The sequence below is a fragment of the Bufo bufo genome, chromosome 3, assembly GCF_905171765.1.
Source record: "Bufo bufo chromosome 3, aBufBuf1.1, whole genome shotgun sequence".
Lineage (NCBI taxonomy): Eukaryota > Metazoa > Chordata > Amphibia > Anura > Bufonidae > Bufo > Bufo bufo.
This window is the reverse complement of record NC_053391.1, coordinates 558356629-558372112: the sequence shown is the minus strand read 5'-3', so window position 1 is coordinate 558372112 and position 15484 is coordinate 558356629. Positions and strand designations below refer to the sequence as shown.

The window sequence follows — 15484 nt, the reverse complement described above, 5'->3', positions numbered from 1 at the left end:
GTATATATATGTATGTGTGTGTGTGTATGTATATATATATATATATATATATATATATATATATATATATATATATATATATATATATATATATATAAATATATTATATATATAATTTTTTATTTTATTTTTTTCATGGGTAATTTTTCTCACCAGTAGGGGTTGCTTTGACCCCCTTTCCGTGACTACCCTTTTTTTGTAGCCTTTTGGAGCTTTTTTCCACTTCCCAGCACCCTGCAGCATCAGTCCGCGGGGGGTGCCTCATTTTCGGCTACACTATCTACTAGGCCAAATTCCCGCCATTTTTTCTGGCTTTCTGTTTTTATTCTATGGGTGTTGCCTCCCTCATGGCCTTCTAGAGGTCTCTGCACGGAATTTCCGGTGGGAGGACGAGATGTCCTTCTTCCCAGAGGGTGCTTTCCCTATATTCACTGTGCCCCCGCCCGCATGTAGTGTCATTGGTGGGACGTATTATCTTGGGCCCCTGTTCGGTGGTTCATGTTGTGGCCGGTCCCCTTGCCCTCCACCCCTACCCCTGGGTTGCATCTGCTCCTGCGGTGGCTGGGGTTGCTGTGCTATCGGCCTGGCTTGCCTGCATGCGGTGACTGGATCCTGGGCTCAGTCGGATTACCCTAAACTTTGTTCAGGGGTCACCTTATCCCCACTTGGGTCCCTCACCTCCACCGTAGCCTGCGCCCATTCTCAGCTTTGATATTATGGTGCTCTTCCCCGCCCTCATGCTGGTACGTACACCTTCACAGGGGGTTACTTGTACCATTGCCAAATGCTGTATCCGGCATACTTTCCTGGTACCAATGTATCCCCTTTTCAGCTGGAGTAATTTCACTATTACCAGGGGCTATATTCAACACACCCTCCTAGTCGGAGAGTGTTCCAGACCACCGTATTACTTCTCCAGACGCTGTAGCCAATACACCATCCTTGTACTAGTGTGCAACCATATTACTACCTTATTAAGCGGAGTACCTGTACCATCTTCAGATGCTATAGCCATTTCTCCTGTTTGGTTCTAATGCACCCCATGCACCATATTACTCCGTTATTTGGCGAAGTACCTGTACCATCTCCAGAGGCTGTAGCCATTTCTCCTGTTTGGTTCTAATGCACCCCATGCACCATATTACTCCATTATTTGGCGAAGTACCTGTACATCTCCAGAGGCTGTAGCCATTATACCTGTCTGCTTCTAGTGTGCACCATGCAGTGGTATTTCTCCCTTATCAGGCGAAGTACAGATGCCATCTTCAGATGCTATAGCCATTGCACCTGCATGGTTCTAGTGTGCACCATGCAGCCACATTGCTCTTTTCATAGGTAGAGTACCTGTACCATCTCCAAATGCTGTAGCCATTATACCTGTCTGGTTCTAGTGTGCATCACGCAGTCATACTACTCCTTTATCAAGCGGAGTACCTATACCATTTCCAGATGCTGTAGCCATGTCTCTACTCTCATTATAGTGTGCATCATGCAACCAGTCAATCTGTGGCCCATAAGGCTCCTGCATTGCCCTCTCCTCGCTCTAATGTGTGCTAGGCAATCATGTGGCCCCTCTTCATGCGGAGTGATGGTACCATCCCCAGACATTGTATCCATCACTCTTTTCTTGTTCTAGTATGTATCTGGCACCCCATTACCGTCGTCCTGGGCAGTGTACTTGTACTATCTCAAGGCGCTGTATCGGACAAACCATCCTGGTTGTAGTATGTACCTGGTAACCATATCCCCCCCCCCCTTCTTGGGTGGAGTAGTCGCAATTGTTAGATCCAGTATATGGCTGGCCTGTTCAGAACTGACACCCGGTGCAGTACCTCCTGAACCAGGCCCTCTGAGTGCACAAAGTCTTCTCATTGCCCCTGTACTAGGCATGATTTTTACTTTATTGCTTGACGCACTACTTAACAGGACTTCTCAGTCCTGTTATGCACCAAACAACCACACTCCCTCCGCCATGGGCAGGTTGTTGGCTAGCATGCTAGGTTTGTTCTTTGTCAACCTTTAAAGTACTATGTATTCTGCGCTGCTGCGTTACCCCATTTCATGGATGGAGTACTCGCGTTATTGCCTCTCTGCTTCGTTTTCACAGAGTTACATGTCCCAGTCCTGTCAGAGTATCTGGATAACCACTGGATGCTCTATCCTGCAGGGATACGCAGCATTGTGAGCATTAGCCGCTACTGCAGTTTTTGGGTCATCACTGGACGTCCTCTCTGATATGGCTGTGACAGGACATGGTCCCATAGGTCTTCCATGGTCCGGGCATTCTTGGTACTCCCTTATGTTCTCTGATTAGTTGTGCTACATGACAGAAGTGCCGTTCGCTTGGGCCTTGCCAATGTCTGCACCTGTCGGTTTCTTCCCCCTTCCTTGGGGTTTTCATTGTGCTCTGCTGGCAGCTGGTTTATACATGTCAGTGTAGTCTCTCTCTGCTTCCCCTAGCGAATTCTGCATCCTTTTGACATAAGGATGTCTGGCGATTCTTTTACAAAATCCAGGGTGCTGTACTTGGCCCTTCCGGGGCAGTGTTATACAGTATGCTAGTCACTACACTTTAGGATGGTTGATTAAGCATGGCTGATGGTTTTTTTCCCCTATGGTTGCTACATTTCATTTTTCCTTTGATAATCTGGCTATTATTGTCCTAGTGTGGTCCAGTTCTGTGGACCCTACTTGAGCCTCTGATTGGGTAATCCTGCTTGGAGTCCCTGCCCCAATGATTCTTAGACTATCTAGCTGGCCGTTTCCCTCTGGGGAAGCTACTCATGGCATCTCTGACCGCACATGCTCTGTATGACAGCTGCTTCTTTGTGCCCGGTTTGGGTATTTTCCCTCCTGGGTCCCCATAGGCTTTTTTCCCTCTTGAGATTCTAACCTCTCTTCCCGTCTCCCCAGGTTCAGGTCCTGGTACCTGGGAGTTTGTTGCTCCTGTTAGCAATTTACATTCCTATTGGCCACTTCTGGGATGGAGCTTTCGCTTAATTTGAGAAATCTTCCTCCTTAGGCTGTTTGGAGTCCTTTCTCTTCTACTCCAATATCTCTCAGACAAGTGTGTCTCCACTTGTATTACTAGGGCCTGTGACTGGTTCCTTTTTTCCTGAGACTTTGTGTCCAGGGATTTCTCTGGTCTTACATTTCACAGTGCTATTTTGTTCCAGTTTTTCTGAGGTTCGATTCTCGCCTTCTTTGTGTGGGAACCATGTCTTTACGTTCCCTTCTCCTGGCCTGTCGGGGATATAAAGCAAAAGTCTTTCTTTATATAAAAGAGAGGATCAAAGAAAACATTTCAAATGATTTTTGATCCTCAAGGTGGACATATATAACACCTCAAAAAGAATTTGATCGGTTATTTAATTATTATATTGTGCAATCAGTAAAACAAAGGTACAAGCATACATGCAAAAATATAAATGATTTATTATACAATTTAAAATACAATCAAAGATTATTCAATGTGAAACTCAATCTGCAATGATAGTTATATGCAGTACCCAAAATTCGCCACTGGATGGCACCAACACATATTCCAGCGTATACACTGTACCTCTCAGACAGAAGAATATAATACAATCTGTCTTGACCACAATTTTTAGATATAAAAACGGAATAATGTTAAAATATAGATACGAACCCTTGCTCTGCACAAACCATGACAAATCTCTGATAATGGGGTAGCAATATAAATTATCATGCCTGGTATTGACTATGGAATGAAATTATTCCAATCAGAGTTACCTCTGAAATCAATATTTTGGTCTTTTTATTCAGTAATATGCAACGTTACTGAATAGTGACAATATTGATGTAGCACTTTTAACAACTATACATTCACCAACAGCGGGGAGTTTGCCGAATATCAGGCTGATTAATTTATATCAATACCACACAAAATAAAGTTATACATTACCGAGAATGCAGATGTGCAGATACTAAGGGAAGTCAGCTCTAAGGTACGATCTGGTCATTAGGATCTTTCTCCTGGGTTTTCTTAGTTTCTTGGCGTTTTTCCCTTTTTTTTTTTCTTCTCGTTCCTTTTGTTTCCGTTCTCCTCCTTGTCCCTCGTGTGTGGTTTATGATCACAAACTTATCAGTTAGATCAGTTAGCTTGGAGTTTTCCAATCATTGTTGGCTAGGCGTGTACATATGATAAGGACTGTGATGTCATTGTATTACCCAAAATGCACTTTTGCTGTTGGTGTAATGTTACTCATTTACCCCTAGGTGACACTATTACCTAAGCTATTAGTATCATTCCATTAAGAGTTAAATATCCAAGTATATCTTTATCTCACATTCTATACACATGACCTATGGAACCTAAATCAAAGCTAAAGGGATTAATTCCGACACTTCTACCAATTAAAACACAGACGTTTGGGCACCATTTAAATGTTTCCCATACTTCTAAATTTGTGTTGTTGATAAAATGATGAGCCTTGTTTTCTCAGAGATATCTGTGCCTCCTCTGCTATACCAACGGGTGAGTGATGGTTAGTTAAAATAACACATCTTTACAGATACTCATTAGCAAAGTCTATACTTAAACTGTTTTCATCATATAATAGGAATATACGCGTTCCCATTGAGAAATATATATGATAAATACATAAACGTCCTTAATAATTCGTAACAATATAAAACAATACATAGGTCTTATTGATTTTCTTATACAAAACTAAGGTTGATTTATAAGCGTATATAGATATTACAGCTTTTCTGCCTCATTTAAATACCAAACTGTAGAGGTAATTAGCACCAGCTGCATCTGGAGAGCACCCTCATCTCCTGTCATAAATCCATAAGGAGACAAGAAGGCCTCTTTTCAGACTGGTACACCCATGCGAAGAAATCTTATTAACAGCGTCCTTCCCATGACCCTCTCTCGGCCATCTTTACATACATACATACATACATACATATAGCAATATGGCCTCTTATAAATCTAATCAAATCCACTATAATTATGATATTTAGATAAAGGTTTTATACACTTATGAAAAAGCACAACAGGCCATGACCAAGGACCCCCTTGGAAGAAGGCTTGCTTCCATTCCCACGGTGAGTCTTTGCTATTCTTTCTCTAAATTGTTCAACCTCCAGTGCTTCCTTGTTTCCTCTCTACCCTGGCCTTCACATTGTGTTTGCCATGGACAGGCCATGTTTTTGGTGTAAGACAATTTAGAGTTTTTCCTTGCCGGGTCCTCTTACTAGTCGGGTTCCTTTGCTTCCAGGCCTTATGGAATCGCCTTCCTTTTGCCGAGGGGTGATCCACAGGGTCTTCCTTTAGTTTGTCTCCAGGAATTTTTTTTTCCTTGGTTCAGGACTGCTCCTGTCCTTTTTCCCAGGCATTTTCTCTCCTGCCAGGTTCCCTCATGGTCTAATTTTTCTTGTTGGGTCTGTCCTCTTGTAGATCCTCCTCCTGGAGCATCCTTCTATATACAGAGTGCTAGGTTGTTAACAACATGCATATGGCCTTTTTTCCCAGGCACTTGTCCGTGGCATCCTGGTGGTCTCCCACAATTTTTTTTTTTCTTCTTTGGTCTCTTCCTGGTCCTGGAGCCTCTCGGCTCACTTCCTTAGTTTTCTATTTACCATTTCATGCTATGGCCTCTCCTGGTCCTGTTGGGTAACATGGTTCTCCTGCACCTGTGCGCCCAACTTTTTGCATGAGATTTCCTTCCCACCCTCGGGGCCTGCTTTGGGATGTCCCATGGTGCTGTGTCCCCCAATCATTTTAACAAGAAAATTGGATTTTTGTACTTAACGTAAAATCCGTTTCTCGTTCAATTCATTGGGGGACACGGATCCAACCCTTTGTTTTAATTTCTATTTCTGTCACCGGGCTGCTGCTCTACTTCCTTCCCCGGTCCAGGACATGTTGGTTCTTTGCTTTTGTTTCTCTCTCCTATTGCTATGGGTACAAACTGATTAGCCTAGTGTCTGTGGAGAGGGTATAGCCCACCTGGGCAGAGTCAACCTTTTTCATATCTAGTGTCGCCTCCTAGTGGTATCTGGGTGTATACCCATGGTGCTGTGTCCCGCAATGAATTGAACAAGAAACTGATTTTACTGTAAGTACAAAAACCCAATTTTTAAGAATTTTTAATACTCTTCATTTCCTATGTCACTATATTTAGACAGAAAATTCCAGTCCTATAATTCTTGCACTGGCCGGTTAGGCTAAGTTCACATATCCTGGCAAAGGAACAGACTTACAAGGTTCACTGTATCTGGCATAGTCAGACAGAGCTGCACACCGCCAGATCCCCGTTGACTACAACGGGATCTGAAAGGGATCAAGCCACTTTCTGGTATAAATGCAGTCATTCGGCTGGGCAAATAGTCTTGCACATGCAGGACTTTTTGTCCAGTTGAAAGCCAGCATATTTATGCAGAAAGTGGCCGAATCCCAGTGTAGTCAATGGAGAGCCGGCGATGGGCGGCCTTAGACTACTTTCACACTCGCATTTTGGATTTCCGTTTGTGAGATCCGTTCAGGGCTCTCACAAGCGGTCCAAAATGTATCAGTTTTGCCCTAATGCATTCTGAATGGAAAAGGATCCGCTCAGAATGCATCAGTTTGCCTCCGATCAGTCTCCATTCCGCTCTGGAGGCGGACACCAAAACACTGCCTGCAGCATTTTGCTATCCACTTGATGAAACTGAGCCAAATGGATCCGTCCTGGCACACAATGTAAGTTATGAGGACGGATCTGTATTCTCTGACACAATTTGGAACAATAGAAAACTGATCTGTCTCCCATTGACTTTCAATGGAGTTCATGACTGATCCGTCTTGGCTATGATAGTTAATACAATCGGATCAGTTCATAACGGATGCACGCGGTTGTATTATTGTAACGGATCCGTTTTTGCAGATCCATGACGGATCCGCCCAAAACGCGCGCGTGAAAGTAGCCTTATTTGGCTATGCCAGATACATTCCTCCGCCAGAGTTCACAATGCATATATAAACTTAGCCTAAGGCCCCTTTCAGGTGAGCGAGTTCCACGCATCGGACTTGCAGCCTGAGTATGCAACAGCTGACCCCCAGCACTGATAGGATGACATAGCATTATATTGATTTATGATGCTATGTAACCCTTAGAGTTCTGGAATGTATTGTATAACACTGACAGCATTATGTCAGTGTCATCCAATACAGGAGCTGCCGCCTACTTGCGCTGCGAGTCCAATGCGTGGAACTCTCTCGTCTGAAAGGGGGCCAAGCCTAATAATAGACTGTCAGTTCTGGTTCTGTTGAGATCCATTTTTAGCAGTCATTTCACAGACAGGATTGCAAGAAAAGATAACATCTACGTATAGATAACACAGGATCCACCATTCAGCACAGGTGATGGACACAGCTTATCTATGGACCATTGCTGTTGCATTAACGACTGATAGTGGAACAGCAAAGAATCGCTGTTGTGTCTCCTAAACCCTGTCAGGCTGAATAAGCACAATGTACATGCTCAGGTTTGGTTTGGTAACCATCAGCCTCACAGTAACAAGACCCCCCTTCCTTCCCCACCACCGCACAGGTTTGTCTCTATAAAAGTAAACAAGTGTACTTAACTACTATTGAGATCTATGAACACGGCTACATGTTGCATAAAAAAATAAACATGTCACATTTAAAGAATCGCCTATTGAAGGTTTTAATTGGTGGGGGTCCGAGCACCGAGACCCCTGCCAGTCACTAAAACAAGTAACTACAAGAGCTCAGCCATCTCTCCTTGCTGCTGAAGATGGAAGTGATGACTACCTCACCGAAAGTCTGAGGCCGTCTTCAGCAGCAAGGAGAGACGCTGCTCATTCTAACTACTAGTTTTACCAATCGGCGGGGGTCTTGGCAATTGGATTCCCACAGGTCAAAACCTATCATAGGTCACTCTGCCATATCAAAAGTTTATGTACAGTGAAGTTACTCTTCTAAATGTGACAAGTTTATTTTTTAAGTTGCTTAGTAAATGCTGTAAACTAAGAGTAGTCGGCACAACTCGCCTGAATAATCACTTAATACCATCTAAATTATGATAATTGTTTATTCTTTAGGAAAAAAATCCCATTGATCCCACGCAGCCACGACCCAATCCTCCTGCATTTGTCCAGGGAGTGATCAGTATGTATTTTGTTTTCTTTAATATTTTGTTATTTGCCTGGTACTTCACCACCACTAATGCCTATTTTAAAGGGAAACTTTTTTTTTATTTTCATGACTTTTGCATTTGAAATAATACAGCTAAAGGAGGACATGATAACCTCTAAAGTAAAGGCTGTTGCATATCCCAATCTTCTCCTGTAAAAAGGACCTGTCAATTCTCCTGACTTGTCTGTTTTAGTAACTACTTGTAATCCTCACGCAGTAACTATTCTGGAGCAATCATATAACTCTGATGTGCCATTTTTTTTATTCCTGCTAGAAGTTATGAATGAATTACTAGTAGTTTGTAATGAAGGTCTTATTGGTTGGGGGGGGGGGGGGGGGTGTCTCTGCACAGCCTGATACTATATAGTCAGTGCTGCCAGTGTTATACTGTGCAAGGTCCCCTCCCCAACCAGTAACGCCCAGATGTACTTGTGGGGACCTCTTCCCAAGAATGAAAATGCATATGTTCCGAGGACTGTTGTACTGCAGTCCCTACTTTGAATTCAGGAGCTTTCTATGGTGTGCTAGTAGTTATGAAATCCAGTAGCAGACCATTGACCTTTTTTTCCTTGCAATTTTGAAGATGAAGCAGACCAGCGTCAGTATGAAGAATGGCTTTTCCACACTCAACAGCTCTTGCAAATGCAACTGAAAGTGTTGGAAGAGCAAATTGGTGTGCACCGGAAATCCCGCAAAGCTTTGTGTGCGAAACAAAGAACAGCCAAGAAAGCTGGGAGAGAGTTTCCAGAGGCAGATGCAGAGAAGTTAAAACTGGTAACTGAACAACAAAGCAAGATCCAGAAGCAGCTGGACCAGGTATGTGAATGGGGAAAAACACTTTACTAAAAAGTTTAAACAATGAATTTAGTTGCCTGTCCCCCAGGGTAAAAGCACAAAAGGCACTTTCAAAGATATATTGCCTTTTGATTTTTGATAAACTTGATACTTCACCTTTTTACTGGATTTCTATTTTTGAGAGCTGTTGGTTATATAATTCTGTAGTCCAGTATAAGTATTAAAAAGGGAATCTATCAGCATTTTTGACCATGCTAAACGGTTGACAGCACAAACCTCCTTTTATCAGAAATAGTGTAATCCTGAACTTCTATTCTGCAAGTGCAGTGGAGGCGGATCTTCGAACGGAAGTGCTCTCTACCTGGAGCTTTTTCTCAGCCCCTCCCCTGCTCTGAGTGACAGCTGTAGCCACCACTAGAAGACCACTGCAGCTGTCACCCAGAATAGAGAGGAGGGGCTGTGAAGTGGGCTTGCAGCAATGGAATCCGGCAGAATAAAACTTCATATACTCAATACTCCTGATAATAAACGGTTTGTGCTAATAGCTCTAGTCCATAGCTGGTACTGTCAGCAGTTTAACAAGGTCAAAGGCTGGGTTTCCATGTGCCGAGTGCAACTCGCCAGTGACCGTACAAATTTGAAGGTAATTTCTCGCCCATATTCCTTGGGGGACACAGGAAACCATGGGTATAGCTCTGCTCCCTAGGAGGCGTGACACTAAGTGAAAGCTGTAAGCCCCTCCTCCATCAGCTATACCCTTCAGCCTGGAGAAGAGACTGCCAGTTTTTGCTTAGTGTCCAAGGAGGCAAGACACCCCCTGCTTATGCAGGGTTGTTTTCCTATAATTTTTATTTTTGCGTTTTTTTGTTGTTTTAATTCGATTTTTTTCTACTTACAGGGACAACAGAGGCGCATTAGACCCCTCTGTTTCTCCCGGGGTTGAGTTGCGCCAGTGCCGGTAATTCCGCACTGCCGCCTCCCCCACAGAAGACAAGGTGGACCAGGGCAGCCCAGCTCCCCTGCGTCCCGCCAGCTCAAGGGTCGCCCGCACGCCAAGTCCCTCCCCCGGCTTCCTGCCACTGCGGTGCCAGTAGCTGAAGGGGCGACCCTGCTGGATGGATTGAGGGCGAAGACAGCGTATGGTGAGTGGCTGCTCCAGCCTCCCCTTCCTTCCTCCCACCGCTGCTAATCCCCCCCCCCCCACTCATGGGCATATAGTACCGGCAACCTTACCGGGTATCATTTGGGGGGGACTTTATCTGGGGAAAAATCCTTTATTCAGCGGCAGGGCGTGAACTCTGCCTTCAGGAGATGGCTGTAGGCAGGAGGCCGTCTGCCACATCAGGCGCGGCGGGGGCCGTTTTTTCTTGGCGCGAACGGCGCCATTTCATCTGGCCGGCACTCATCCTACCTTGGGGGTTAAAATCATTTTGCCGCGCGCGCGCGGCTCTGCGTCTCTTTCGGCGCGGCAAGGGGTGGGCGGAGCTTCACAGCGCTCCGCTACTTCCGGTTTCGTCGGGCTCCACATCGCATAGTGCTGCTTGGAATCCTCTCTGCTTCCGATCCTGAAGCTATTCATCCCCGTGCCTGCTGCCTCTCCTCCACAGCCTCCTTCAGTCTGCTCCCCTTGCTGCTGCCGCTTGCATCATCCGGGTCTGGTAGGACTGTTAACCCCCTCCGTGCCACCAGTACTGTTATTGGGTGTAATCCCCGTTCCTTTTACTGGGGTCTCCCACTTTAAGGCAACATTTTTTTCCACCATGTCAGACCCTTCTGCAGCCGCCAAGCCTTGGTACCATGCCTGTACTGCTTGTAGGGAACCCTTTCCCCGGGGGCAGTCTGATCCGCACTGTCCGGCATGCCGAGCTCCACCGCAGCCTCAGTCGCCCGCTGTGTCGCTCCCTGCTTCCTCTGACCCGCCTGACTGGGCTAGATCCCTGTCCCAGGCCGTGGAAAGCCTCACTCATGTCGTGGGCCGCCTAATAGACAGGCCGCCTACCACGCAGGACGCCACTCTTGCTGTCGCGCCCTCCGGGTCCACCGCTTCTGCCGCTGCAGCGGGTTCACCCCTTCTTAGTGACCCCTCCCGAGCTAGGCACTCTCAGAAGCGTCTTAGAGTAGAGTGAGCCTCCTCCTCGGATGCCTCCCTCTCCCCGCCACGCGTGCGCACTCAGACGAGCCTCTCCTCTCCAAAGGATTCGCTCTCTGAAGGTGAATTGGCGGTTTCAGATTTGGAAATGGACTCGGCCCTGCCGTCCAAGCTAGCCTCAGCGATGGGTCAACTCATCTCGGATATTCGTGACACCTTTAAGGTGCAAGATGACCCCCCTAGCTCTGACGCAGCTAGCGTCTCCTTCATCAGACCCAGGCAGGCCTCAAAAGTCTTTCCAATCCACTCTGATTTCTCCTCCGTGGTGTCTAAGGCTTGGGCTCGCCCGGACGCCCGTTTTGTCAATCCCAAGAAGCTGGACATTTGCTATCCTTTTCCAGCCGATGTCGTGGCCACCTGGTCGTCCCCACCCAAGGTGGACCCCCCTGTGGCCCGTCTGTCAAAGAACACGGCCATCCCTGTTCCCGACGGGTCCTCTCTTCAGTCAGCGGAGGACCGTCGCATGGAGACCCTTTCCAAGGGCATTTTTGCTGCCTCCGATTCTGCTCTCAGACCGGTTTTTTGCTTCTGCTTGGGCAGGTAAAGCAATCTCTGCCTGGGGTGCGCAGCTGGAACAGGAGTTGGACTCGGACGTCCCCATCCAGGACCTACGTTCCTTGGCCCAGCTTATTATTCGGGCCGGGAATTTTGTTTGTGAGGCCTCCCTTGATGCGGGAGCCCTTATTGCACGCTCCTCCGCCCTGGCGGTTTCCGTCAGGAGGGAGCTCTGGCTGAAGGTTTGGAAAGCGGACGCTGCCTCCAAACGTTCCTTGGCGGGGCTACCGTTTGCGGGTTCCCGCCTTTTCGGGGTCCGCCTAGACGAGCTTATTTCGGAGGCCACGGGTGGAAAAAGCACCCATCTTCCTCAACCCCAAGCCAGGGGCGCCCCCCGCGGACGCCCTGGTGCGTCTCGTTTTCGGTCCTCCCGCAGGACCTCTGGGGCTCCCCCCGCAGCTGCCGCTTCGGCCCCGCCCCAGGATAAGCGTAGGAAGCCGTTTTTTCGGGCGCAGCCCTCCTGGCGCAGGCCGCAGGCTGCCCGCACACCCGCAGCAAAGCAGTCCTCTGCCTGAAGGCGCGCCCCCACCCACCCGGGTGGGGGGCCGGCTCCTCCTTTTCAGGGACATCTGGATGGCTCACGTCTCCGACGCCTGGGCTCGCGAAATTGTGTCCTCAGGATACAAAATCGAATTTGCGTCCTTCCCTCCAGATCGGTTCTTTCGCTCCCGCCCCCCGCGGGACCCGAAAAGCAAGGCTGCGTTTTCCGCGGCTGTTCAAGCCTTACTGGACAGGGAGGTGATTACCCCCGTTCCTCTAGAGGAAAGGTTCCAAGGGTTCTATTCGAACCTCTTTGTAGTTCCCAAGAAGGGAAGTTCGGTGCGGCCCATTTTGGACCTCAAAAAGCTAAACCGTTTTCTCCTCCTTCGACGGTTTCGGATGGAGTCCCTCCGTTCCGCGGTGGCTTCCCTGGAGCAGGGAGATTTCATGTCTTCCATCGATATACAGGATGCCTACCTCCATGTTCCGGTAGCCCGGTGTCACCATCGCTTCCTCCGGTTCGCCGTGGGGAACCTCCACTTCCAGTTTGTCGCCCTTCCCTTTGGGCTGGCAACAGCCCCCCGGGTGTTCACCAAGGTCCTGGCCCCGGTTTTGGCCTTACTCCGTTCCAGGGGTGTTTTTCTGCTACCGTACTTGGACGATATTCTCATCAAGGCTCCGTCCCTTTCCCAAGCGGTTGCCAGCGTGGATCTCACTCTAGAGACTCTGGCAAGATTCGGTTGGGTCATCAACTTCCCCAAGTCCTCCCTTCCTCCCGCCAGACAACTGGTCTTCCTGGGAATGCTTTTAGACACGGAAGCGGCGGAGGTACGTCTTCCCTCGGAAAAACGACTGACCCTCCGTCGGACGATTCGGGGTCTCCTTCTCCACCGTCGACCATCCTTCCGCTTCTGCATGCGGGTCTTGGGGCAGATGGTTGCCTGCTTCGAGGCGATCCCATTTGCGCAGTTTCACTCCCGCCCTCTCCAACGGGCGATCCTCTCCTCCTGGGACAAATCGCCGGAGTCTCTGGATCATCCCTTCCATCTATCGCCTCCGGTGCGGTCATCTCTCCGCTGGTGGTTGCAGTCCCCTCTTCTGGGCAGGTCCTTTCTGCCGCTCAACTGGTTGGTGGTTACAACCGATGCCAGTCTCTTGGGCTGGGGAGGCGTGTTTCCTCCCCGATCCGTCCAGGGCATTTGGTCTCCATCGGAGTCCAAACTCTCGATCAATGTCCTGGAGCTGAGAGCAGCCCTTCTGTCTCTGCGACACTGGACTCATCTGCTGAAGGGTCATCCAGTTCGTGTGCAATCGGACAACGCCACGGCTGTGGCGTACATAAACCACCAGGGGGGCACTCGCAGCGTTGCAGCAATGCGGGAGGTCACCAGCATTCTCCGTTGGGCGGAAGCCCACGTCCCGGCCCTATCTGCAATTTTTATTCCAGGGGTGGACAATTGGGCGGCGGACTTCCTCAGTCGCACCACCGTCGACCCCGGCGAGTGGTCTCTTCACCCGGAGGTGTTCGAGGCCATTTGCCTTCGTTGGGGCATACCGGACGTGGACCTCATGGCCTCCAAATTCAATCACAAGGTCCCCGCCTATCTGTCCAGGGCCAGGGATCCGGGAGCCTGCGGAGCCGACGCCCTCGTTCTTCCTTGGCGAGACTTCGCGCGTCCATACATATTCCCTCCCATCCCTCTCCTGCCCAAGGTCCTTCGGAAGATCGCGGCGGAAGGCGTCTCGGTGATTCTGGTCGCTCCGGACTGGCCCCGCCGGTCTTGGTATGCCGACCTCATGCTGCTCCTGGCAGACGCGCCCTGGCCGCTGCCCGCCAGGGAAGATCTTCTCTCTCAGGGACCAATCTTCCACCCGCGTTTAAGGTCCCTACGTTTGACGGCGTGGTTGTTGAGACCACCGTCCTGACACGTAGGGGTTTTTCTGCGGACGTCGTCCGCACCATGATCCGCGCCCGTAAGCCGTCCTCTTCTAGGATCTATTATAGGACCTGGAGGACCTATTTGGGGTTCTGCGCCGATCTGGGGATTCCTCCGCTCCGCTTTTCTCTCCCCACCGTTTTGTCCTTCCTGCAGAGCGGACTTGCCCAAGGTCTGGGCCTTAGTTCTTTGAAGGGTCAGGTGTCTGCGCTGTCCATTTTGTTTCAGCGCCCACTGGCCCCCCTTGGTCCTGTCAAGACCTTCCTTCAGGGCGTGGCTCACGCGGTTCCCCCGTACCGCCCTCCGGTACCGCCCTGGGACCTGAAGCTGGTTCTCTCAGCGCTCCAGGCTTCTCCTTTCGAGCCTCTGCGGACGGTTTCCTTGCGACTTCTGTCCTGCAAGGTTATTTTCCTTGTAGCCGTCACCTCTCTTCGAAGGGTGTCCGAATTGGCTGCACTCTCCTATCTGGAACCTTTCCTAGTGTTCCACCAGGACAAGGTAGTTCTTCGTCCGGTCCCTTCCTTCCTTCCTAAGGTGGTCTCCGCCTTTCATCTGAACGAGGACATCGTTCTCCCCTCTTTGTGTCCTTCCCCTTCCCACCCGCGGGAGAGGAAGCTTCATCGCCTGGACGTTGTCAGGGCGCTCAAGGTTTACCTGGAGGTAACCAGCTCTTTCAGGCGTACTGACTCGCTCTTTGTGGTTCCGGAGGGGTCGCGCAGAGGGATGGCGGCATCCAAAGTTGCTATCGCCCGTTTTGTCAAGTTGGCTGTTACTGAGGCTTATCTCGCCAAGGGCAAGGTTCCGCCCCTCGGTGTTACCGCTCACTCCACTAGAGCGGTCGGGGCTTCCATGGGCTCAGAGGAATCGGGCTTCTACGGAGCAGATTTGCAAGGCGGCCACTTGATCCTCCTTGCACACCTTCACCAAGTTCTACAGGGTGCATACTCATGCGTCGGCTGACGCTGCTTTGGGCCGTCTGGTGTTGCAGGCGGCAGTTGATTGATGCCTCTGGTGTTGGTCTAGTTTGTTCTGGTCCCTCCCTTCTGGGACTGCTCTGGAACGTCCCATGGTTTCCTGTGTCCCCCAAGGAATATGGGCGAGAAAAGGAGACTTTTGTATTACTTCCCAGTAAAGTCTCTTCCTCGCTCTTCCTTGGGGGACACAGCACCCGCCCTTCATTTGGGTTACAGTTGTGGTTCCGGCTTGGTTGCCCCCGTTGGGGCTCGACAGTTCTTTTTTCCGGTTGGTGGTTATCTTTCACTACTTGGACACGCAACTGGCAGTCTCTTCTCCAGGCTGAAGGGTATAGCTGATGGAGGAGGGGCTTACAGCTTTCACTTAGTGTCACGCCTCCTAGGGAGCAGAGCTATACCCATGGTTTCCTGTGTCCCCCAAGGA

At 49.1% G+C, this 15484-nt stretch overlaps 1 protein-coding gene across 1 annotated transcript in view; it reads left to right on the top strand.

Moving 5' to 3' along the window:
- Window positions 1–15484, top strand: part of KMT2D (lysine methyltransferase 2D) — a 158304-nt gene that overhangs the window by 101982 nt on the left and 40838 nt on the right. Inside the window, 2 exon segments of the mRNA XM_040425528.1 lie at window positions 8077–8143; window positions 8754–8986. Coding sequence (XP_040281462.1) covers window positions 8077–8143; window positions 8754–8986 — 300 coding nt within the window.